We start from the raw sequence: 10,000 nt of genomic DNA, 5'->3' as shown, positions 1-10,000 counted from the left end.
CCAACCTACCGGTCAGAAAACATATTCTGCCAGCAGGAATGATCTAGTTTACTTGGCTACAGTAGGCGCACACCATAAACTCTTATAACTGCTTATAGTATTGGCATACTGTATACTGCAGATATGGGCTTTATAACACCATTTACTTTCTGCTTACTGTACTTTCTTACATACAAACGAAGCACTAGTGTGTTCTGACAGAGACTCCATACTCCATCTATAAACTCCATAATCAAGCTGGGCATAGTACTGTATTGGCATATACTTGGGCTGTAATGACGTTTTCCTTTCTATCTACAGTAGTCTTTTTGTTGTTGTTTTTAACCAAACACAACACTCGACTGGAAAATGAAAGCGTAGCACTAGTGGGTTCTGACAGCGCTGCTTTGGAAATGAAAGGACTTTTTGTTTGTGATGCAGCCAGTGGGAAAAAGTAGAGAGCTACTGGTGGGGGTAAAAAAAAAACTGACGCAAAGAAATGAGTGACTAAGGTTTTCACTAGTGCTGAAAAGACACGGGTCTACCAGGTACAGAAGATGATGGAGACAGAATAAAAATACAGAATGGGGTTGACATCAGCAGAGTGCGAGGAGGAGATGGGGTGGGGGGGGATACAGTGTGTGTGTGTGTGTGTGTGTGTGTGTGTGTGTGTGTGGTTCTTCGCAGCACTGAGACACCAGTTGTGTGTGGCCATGCTTGCCTGTAACGGGGACTCCAGTATCTTAATGGGGTTTCTAAGCCATGTGACCCAACTAATGTGGGCACTACACTTAACCCACATTAAATCATCTGGGGGGGGTGCCAATGTTCTGGCAGGTTGATGGGGTCCATGCAAGAGGGTAGGGCTGCACAATTAATCGAAAATAATCGAAAGTCGTGATTTAATCGTGATATCGAAATCGGGATTTCAATCAGGATTTAATCCTGGCAATACTGACGTGCCTTTGAGCATCCTTGAAGCCAGAACATATTGACAGGCTGGTGTTTCTGGCCAGAAATCTGTCCACCTAAGTTTCATGCTATTGCCTCTTACATAATTATTACAATTCAGTTTTATTTTGTTCATACCATACATAATTCATTCTTGGTTATATTTCATTTTGGTATAATTTAATTGCAAAACATCTATAATCGTGATTAATAACCGTGATTACGTTTTTGACCCAAATAATCATGATTATGATTTTTTTCCATAATTGTGCAGCCCTAAAAGAGGGAGTCCTAATGAGATAACCGCTCCAACCGGACTACGACGGTGCCCTGTGATGAAGTGGATGGGCCGTGCTGGGCCGTGGACAGGTGATGGTGGATGGTGATGGTGTATGCGAATGGGTGGGCTGAGTGTGGGTAGGTTGTGGTGTGTGTGTGTGTGTGTGTGTGTGTGTGTGTGTGTGTGTGTGTGTGTGTGTGTGTGTGTGTGTGTGTGTGTGTGTGTGTGTGTGTGTGGAAGAGGGGTGTTTCACATGCTCTGGGCAACAGTGGACTCAAACTGTCCAGTGGCTGTGTGTTTACGTGTGTTTGTGTGTGCGCTCGCCTCAACCTATTTACTCTGTGCTGTGCCTGTTCTCTAGCCCAGCTCAACTCAGCTCAGGGGTGGATTTCTCGAAAGCGTACTTGTTAGCTAGTTAGCAACTTGGGAAGTTGCCAATGGGAAATTGCATTGAAAAAGACAAAGTAGCTAATGAAGTTAGCAACTATGGTTTCGAGAAATGCATCCCTGCTCAGCTCTGGCAATGCAGGCAAGCAGGCAGAGAGGACGGCAGGCAGGCAGAGGCAGCGTGGCAGGCAGGCAGGAACGGAGGCTGGGCCACTAATTTTAGAATGTGGGCCATTCGAAGCCTCCTGTGTCCTGTGCGGAGGGACCCAGTTCCGAGGAGTTTGGGTCTGTCTGTTCACTCTGCTCGCCTGTCCTTCCTTCTCTCTCCTCTATCTGCCGTTTCCTGGCAGTGTGGTTGGGGGAAGGCGACTAAAAGGGCGAATAAAACAGTAGAACAGAAGCAGAGGTGGGGGAGGGGGGTGTAGGAGGAGAAGGAGGAGGAGGAATAGATGGGAGAGGAAGAGGCATAACGGGAAGTTGTTGACCTTTGCCAGGCTCTCCCATTCTCTTCTCCCCAGCCTCCTTCAACCTTCATGCATGGAGGATCTCTCTCTCTCTCTCTCTCTCTCTCTCTCTCTCTCTCTCTCTCTCTCTCTCTCTCTCTCTCTCTCTCGATGTCTCTATCCTTCCCTTTTTCCTCTTTCTCTCTTTCCGTCACTATGGGTGTATCTGTAGGGGTCAACGAGGACGTGTGGAATCTAAAGTGGTCGTGTTGCAGGTTTGCCTGAAGAATGCAGAGCGTAGGGCGGCTGAACCGACCGACTGACTGAAATGCTTAAAATTCGAAGCAGCTGCCCAAAGTTTTCAGGCTCTGCGTAGCAATGGTAAAAAACGGGGGGAGACTGCCGAACCTGCCTGTTCCTACAGCTACATGCCCTACCAAGGGTAACTGTAAAACAGCTCCGGAAAATCCCTATGCCAGCCAAATTACTACAACAGAAGGTCACCAAGGCTTCATTTCAGGACAAATCATCACACATTGTTATCATCATCATCATATTTATTATCATTACTAACCAAATTATCATCAAAGTCTTCATCATCAAATCTGTGCCAAATCTGGCATGCTGGTGGCCAGGACTGTGGGATCTAGACTTGCTCTGGGGTTACAGCACTGCACACGAGCCAGGCAAGGGAGAGGAGGGTGGTGAATGGAGGCAAGGACAGATGGATGGATTGATGGATGGATGAAAGGGGGAAGGGAGGGATAAAAGGGGAAGGGTGGTGTGGAGTGAGAAGCTGGAGGAGAGGAGACCAGAAGCATACAGCACTGAACCAACAGCTCTTTCTGCCATGGGAAGTTGGGTAGGGGATAGGGGACAGAGGGGGAAGGGGGGAGAGGGTACAGGGCGAAGGGAGAAGGGGGGTTGCAGCCGGGCGCATGGGGGAGGCTACTCTTTGTTCACACGTTCACATTGGACCTAGGAGGTATACGATGCGTGGAGGTCGGGCAGGTTGACAGACAGGTGTAACATATGGGGGTTTGTGTTCTACAAGACACGTCTGGTCGATTGAGGACAGACCAGGACAGGCTAAGCCAATATCTATTCTCCAAATGCTACCAGGGGAACAGGTGGTTTTAGGAAGATATGGAAGAGTCGACAAACTAAGGTCAATCCTACCATTTCTCATTGAAGGTGGAAGTGCAAAATGCAAATGCTCGTTTCCCATAGTCCCCCAACCCACATTCAATGTGTGAAATGAAACTAACTAAGCAGAGAAAATTTCAATTTGTGGAAGGTCCAAATAACACCCTCTCGATAAATTTAATATGTGACATTAATATGACTAAATGCGCACGTCTGTGCGGGTCTGTGGTTTATGTGGGCTTGACGTCTCTAAGAACCTGTCCTTTTCCCTCCAGAGGGCCTGACATTTGGAGTGTTTCCTGGATGTAATGATATCAGAGTGAGTTACGCTGGTGCCCTAGTTTACGACGTTCCCCCGCGTCCTCCGAGCCTTTGAAATGTTCCCTCTGCACTTCAGAGAAACCCTGCTCATTCGACAGCTCGGCCACACACTCTGACACATGCGTGCACGCTCACACTCACGCACACACAGCTGGGTCAAACTGAGCTGACATTTATGACCCTTTTTTGTAGTGACCTCTCAAGGTCGTGACCAGCGGCAATACCCCCATCCTGTGTCTGTCTTTTTACTCAACCTCGTCGTCAGTGGTCAAATTGCTGAATGAATGCAAAGCCACTGAATTTAACTGCTGCTTACTTGAATTTTGGACAGGGTTTAAAACATTCAAAAACAGGAAATGGACATTCTGCCAATCCCACAATCTGGCCACCACAAAGACCACGACATCACAATTTGGCACAGACAGCAGTGAGGGCTCTTTATGCAAAATCAGAATTTACGCCTACTCATCAAATCTAGCCTACGCCAATGATATTAGTCGCTGATAGACAAATATGCTTGTGTACAGGTTTTAACATTTTTAGTAATCTTCACAATTTCATGTTAACATACCAGAGGGATTTTGATGATAGCAATACTGTACATGCTACAAACATTTTCAGTTGTATTCTAAATTTGCTTTAAATGAAATAGATGATTTAAATGGAAAAAAAAGACAATGACGGTAGAATCTAAAATAAAACTGCTCAGCCATTGGACGCCAAAAAAGATAATCTTGAGGTGACTTGGTAGGAGTCTGGCAACTGCCCAACTATGCAACAGCAGCTCATTAGCTGGCTATCTATGTAGAAAGTCGACAGCTTGCTAGCAAAGTTTGCGTTTTATAGAGGTGTGACTGGTTATTGACCCCAATTCTACTACAGTAGCACACATGGGGAAACCAATTACAGTGGCCAGTGCTCGTGTTACGATGACATGTAGTTACAATTCTCCGGGAGACTCTTGTCAGGTTTATAGCACAGGATGCCCGTGGCCGTGGCATAATGTGTCACCGTAACAATTGTGAAGATTCAAAGATAGAAGCACAAATTGGCCTTATGAAACCCTACATGACCTTTCTCTAAGACAGCAGTGGCACAAGACTTTATGCTTTCCTGCATAAGTGCACATCTACAGTACATGCCTCTAAAACTTTCCGAGTTACAAATCGGTTCAATCATAGCATTCTGCTAATATTTTCACCTAACTAACCAATACTCAGATACACCTGATCTAGGTAACTGGTGGTCGTCCAAACTAGCCCTTGTCCATCCCTACAGATGTCCATCTCAGCAGAGAATAGGGTTGATTGGGTTCGGGTTGTGGCCGGGGCAAGACAAAGCTCGTGTTGGACTGGGGGAGAGATATCACAGGCCTGTTGGACAGTTTGGTGCAGTATGCTTCCGTTTCCGCTGCTCAACAATTGCTGGTGAACTGTGTGTGTGTGTGTGTGTGTGTGTGTGTGTGTGTGTGTGTGTGTGTGTGTGTGTGTGTGTGTGTGTGTGTGTGTGTGTGTGTGTGTGTGTGTGTGTGTGTGTGTGTGTGTGTGCGTGTGTGCGTGCGTGCGTGCGTGTACCGGGCAAGGAAATGGTTGAGGCTAGGAGAGGCTAAGAGAGAACCAGGGTAGAGACCGCATCGGTATGGTAGATTTCATTTTTCATTCGTGGACCTTAGCTCTGCATCAGGCTGATTTGGTTGGGTCGCAGGTCTGCATTTGACAAACAGCTAAGGCAGTTATTGCTTGCAACCATCCTGCAAAACATTCTTGCTGGAAATGACTCCACAGATAAACTAGCTGAACTTTGCATTTAGCATTCTCTCCTTTCATATTCCTTCAACAAATCCATCATTTCTCTACTTGAGCCAGGGGTATGAGGATTGTTCCTGGAACTCATAGAATTCGCCTTTGTTGAACTTTTTTCCACCCCCTAGAGATGTGTTTATTTCAACCCAGGCAGGAAGGAATCTGTGTGAGGCTGGCTGAGGTTTGCGGAGCAGGCCCAGGGAACCTGGCCGGGGGGAGGCAGGCGTGCACATCTGGCTGTGGCTAAGGCACATCTGGGTCTCGCCTGCTCTGGAGCTTTTGGATTTGCACTGCAGCTGCCTAAACCATCTTCTCTCTTTGTTCCCAGTCTCCGCTCTGCCCATCTCCTTATAAAGCTAAACTAATGGCAGCTTTCAACAAGAAGATGGACATCAATCAGCTATACAAACAAACAAACAAAACAAAAACTCATGGTAATACAATTATGGGACCGTATTGAGCATCTCTTCAGGGGTGCAATTCTCGAAAGCGTAGTTGCGGACTATGTTAGCTACTCTGTTGGTTGCAGTGCAATTTCCAATTGGCAACTACCCAAGTTGCTAACTGCTAACAACTACGCTTTCCAGAAATGCTCCCCAGTATTGGAAAAAGAATAAAGTAAGGAGCAGGTCAGGTCAGTAAACATACTGGGCATGTCTAGGATTTGTTATTTCCTTTCCCCCAAATTTTGAATATTGAAAATGTAATGTAAAGGACAGAGATTGGCTTGAAATAAATTGAATCTATCCTCATCTGGGCAAATGTAACAAAGCGGCTGACCAAAGCCTCTTTAAACCACTCCTCACCCAGGTACACACACACACACACACACGCACACTTGACAGGGGGGTACAGGGAAGTGAAGGCGGGATGGGTGAAAAATGAAAAGGATGGACAGGAATGGGGAGGAGGAAGATGAGGTGGTGAGGTGAGAGAGGGATGGGGTGGGATGGGGTGGGATGAGAGTGGTGGAGGTGATGGTGTTGAGGAGGAGGGGGAGCAGGTGCTCTGTGAGTCGGTTGTAGTTGGTTTGCTTGCTTGCTTGTTTTTTTGGGGGGGTAGTTTGTTGCTGTGGCCACAGTGGCAGCCGGGCCGGTACTCACTGACAGCCTATAGCTCTGCATCATTTTATCAAACTCCTCGTCAATTTTTTTGTATTTCTCCTCAGTGCGGGGGGTGAGGGAGAACGGCTCCTCAGGCTCTGGGCTCTCAGAGTCCCGCTGCTCTTTCTTGTTCAGAGCCTTTTCCGTTTCCAGGGGAGAACAGAAAGAGAAAAAAAAGAAAGATGGAGAGAGAGAGAGAGACAGGAAGAAGAGAAGGAAAGAGAGAGAGAAAGAGGGAAAAGGATCGTAGGTTAGCAAGGTAGAGAAATAAACAGAGGTGCTGGGTACTCACGCCATATCTCTTGAAGAGGATGTCCAGCTCTTCGCTCTTGCGATACTTGTCCTCGTTTAACGGGCTTTGGTCGATGGAGTCCTCGCCATCGGGCTCAGGGCTGTTGCAACCGTTAAAGCCTTTCTTTCGCAATGTCTTTAAACGGTGCAAACAAAAAACAGCACAAAACAAGGAAAAGGGGGAGAGGGGAGGGACATTTTTTTCATTTCATTTGCAAATGTTATTTTTTAGCAATGGACATCACTCACAAAAATACACCTGCGAATTCAACGTTAACAGGCTTCTAATCAATGCAATCCACAACAACCCTACTAAAACATCTTCTGAACGAAGTTCATGCATGGTCGGTCATGGTCGGTTTCATTCCCGTAGCTACACACTCACAGGAAATGTGAGTGCAGTTTACACCCCAGAAACGCAATAAACGGGGCAAATAAGCCTTTATCACTGTCACTTGGGAATAGCAATAATACAAAAATGAACCCTTCGCACAGTTAAACATGAGCACAGAGGAACCATTACAGGGAAAAGAGCTCAGAGCAAAGTCTGCTCTGGAGTTTAGAGTCAGTGTAGTTTGGCTTTGCGGCGGAAACCGGATCTTATTTTGAGAGGATTTTCAGAAAAACGGGCTTTCTGAGTAAGTAGCTTTGCTGGATGGGGCCCTCCGTCATCAAATACAGAGTACTGGCGGAAAAAAAAAATGGCTTCTAAAAAAGTGCAATGCTCTTTTTCCCACTTTCGTTAATCATAGTGATGAACTGGATGATGAAATGAGTGGATAAGAGAACAACAGCTCATTTTGCCGTCACGCAATGTGAAAACACTTCAAGCCTTTAGGACAATCTGTGGCCCTTTCGATCGCTTGAAGTGAACAGCTAATCCTCAGCATACATGTCATCATATGGTATTCATAGTTGCAAGTTGCCGCTTTCAAAGGCAGCACAGATGTAGCTAAGCTGATACGTACTGCTTAGCTTTCAATGAAATAATCTTTGCTTGCAGCCTTATCCAGTTTGAGACGTCTTTGGTCATGATATGCCATTTAGGCACACGACGCACCGTTCAGACGCACTATGCCAGTATGAATTTCATCTATGCACCAACATTTGTTTGTGGGAGCTTTTGTAATGAATGAAGAAAAAAACACACATACAATGTGTTAATTCCAATTTACAGTAGCAATGGTGCCAAGTCACACACATGACAAACACACGCACGCACACGCACGCACACGCACGCACACACACACACACACACACACACACACACACACACACACACACCAAGCGTGTTCACATGCAAAGGGGGGAGTCGGTCAGCTGATCAGCTTGTCTCTCGGTTGACTCCATCTGTTCACCTGTCCCTGCCTGCACACCTCTTTCCCTCCCCTGCTGGCTCCACTCGCTTTCAAGTGTGCCTTTCTATTGTGTTGCCAGGGGAAGATTCCACTGCAGAGCAGCTCAGGCTGTGACTGGCTGGCTGCGGAGTGAGCGAGCGAGCGAGCTCCCACAGCCCCTCCCCCCTCCGGGCGCCCTATCGCGCCCTATTCTCTCTCTCTCTCTCTCTCTCTCTCTCTCTCTCTCTCTCTCTCTCTCCTCATTCCACAGCTCTCTCCATCTCTTGCTCTCTTTCTCACTTCAGCTCTCCCCCTCTCTCTTCCGTGTTAACTCTCCCTCTGTTTCCTGCTCTCTCTTTCACCCCTCACTCACTCTCTTCTTTCTCCATGTGCTTTCTCTCTTCTTTCCTTTACTCTCTTTCTCTCTTTTTGTGATTTCTCTCTCTCTCCTTTTGTGTTCTCTTTCTCTGTACTTCTCCCTCTCTGTGCTCTCTCTCTCTCTCCACCACCATCATCATCATCATCATGGCAATCATATTCTTGCCAACCCCCTTCTCAATCTCTTCCTTTTCTCTCTGGTTCTTCAGCTCACCTTCACATATTCTCTATGTTTCCCTCATCCTTTTTTGTGACCAAGTGAAAACGTCCTGTCCTCTCCTCTCCACTCCTCTCAATCCCCTTTTCCTCCCCCTCTCTCCATTTCTCTCACGTTGCATTCCTGTGCATGCTGGCCCTCATCCTGATCTTTCTTCTTGCCTTCTCGTTCTTTTCGCTCTCGCTCTCCCTCTCTCTCTCTGTCTTTCTCTCATCCTCCTTTCTGACAGAATCTTCCCACGGCTCCCGTCTGACTCATCCATGTCCTCCTCTGCCCTGTTTTCTCTCACTCCCTCTCCATCTCTCTCTCCATCTCTCACTCTATATCTCTCTACTCCCTCCAATTCCCAAGCCTCTTTCTCTTTAAAATGTACTCTATCCCTCCTTCCCTCCCTCCGTCCGTCCGTCCCTTGCTCCCTCTCTTCTCTCTATATGGACTAAGGGGAGCAGGGGGCGAGCTGGGCAGCCCAGTATCCATGAAGGCCGCATGTCGTGTCACGTCCCATTTGCGGCGCAGCGTATATGGGGGGGCCCGGGCCCCTGCAGGCGTCCCCAGGGAGCAGGCTCCGAGACGGGGAGCCGTGCTCTGGCAAAGCAGCCGCTCGGGCTACGGAGGCGGTGGAGGGGGCGGATCGTTGGGCAGGCAGTAAAGAGTAAAAAGACAAAAACAAAGATGAGGCAGAGAGAGAGAGAGAGAGAGAGAGAGAGAGAGAGGGAGAGAGAGAGAGAGAAAGAATAAAATCTACACCGGACGGAGGAGACAAAAATATCAACAAAAGAAGGGAAAGATAGCGATGGTGAGGTGGAGAGCGCGGGTTGGAACAGAGTTGGGTTGGTCTAAAAGACAAACTAAAGAGGCAAAGAGAGAAAAAAGGGTAATGACAGAGATACTAAAAAAAGACTGTGTTTGTAAACACAGATGGAAAACTACTTAAGAAAAGGTGAAAGTAGATGGAATAGTGAAAGGGATGAAGAGAAAAAAAACAGAAGGAGGGTAGGATAGAAGGAGAGAGAGAGAGCGCGAGAGAGCACTTTCGCTGCTGTGCTACACGGCCCTTGACAGGGGCCGATGCACAGCCACCACCCAGCTGGACATGACTTATGCATGGGGCTAATGGAGCCTCTCTATCGGGTACGGAGCGAGGGGAGGCGGAGGGTGGTGTGGAGGGTGGTGGTGGTGCTGCTGGGGTTATCACAGCCCTGTCACATCACAAGCGCCCAACTGAGCATGCTCCGTATGTATTCCTCAGGCTCTCTGGTGCCTACGTTTTGTGACGCCATCTAGGCCAAAATGTCCAATCGGGGTGAGGGAAACGTATTTTATAAGTCTGGCAACAAATTGATCATCTTTTTAGGCCTAGAGCAC

The 10,000-nt window shown here is 47.4% G+C and overlaps 1 protein-coding gene across 10 annotated transcripts in view; it reads right to left on the bottom strand.

Moving 5' to 3' along the window:
- The window catches only part of mef2d (myocyte enhancer factor 2d), an 85,000-nt gene that overhangs the window by 27,191 nt on the left and 47,809 nt on the right, over positions 1–10,000 (bottom strand). For 7 of the 10 annotated variants that reach the window (XM_063199316.1, XM_063199314.1, XM_063199321.1 and 4 more), the window contains one exon: positions 6,413–6,550. In XM_063199316.1, coding sequence (XP_063055386.1) covers positions 6,413–6,550 — 138 coding nt within the window. Of the gene's footprint in view, positions 1–6,412; positions 6,551–6,704; positions 6,840–10,000 lie in introns of all 10 variants that reach the window. The other 3 variants (XM_063199318.1, XM_063199323.1, XM_063199324.1) reach the window with 1 other exon arrangement.

This window comes from Engraulis encrasicolus, chromosome 5 (assembly GCF_034702125.1).
Source record: "Engraulis encrasicolus isolate BLACKSEA-1 chromosome 5, IST_EnEncr_1.0, whole genome shotgun sequence".
NCBI lineage: Eukaryota > Metazoa > Chordata > Actinopteri > Clupeiformes > Engraulidae > Engraulis > Engraulis encrasicolus.
The sequence above is the reverse complement of the archived record's forward strand: the minus strand, read 5'-3'. Positions and strand labels throughout refer to the sequence as shown.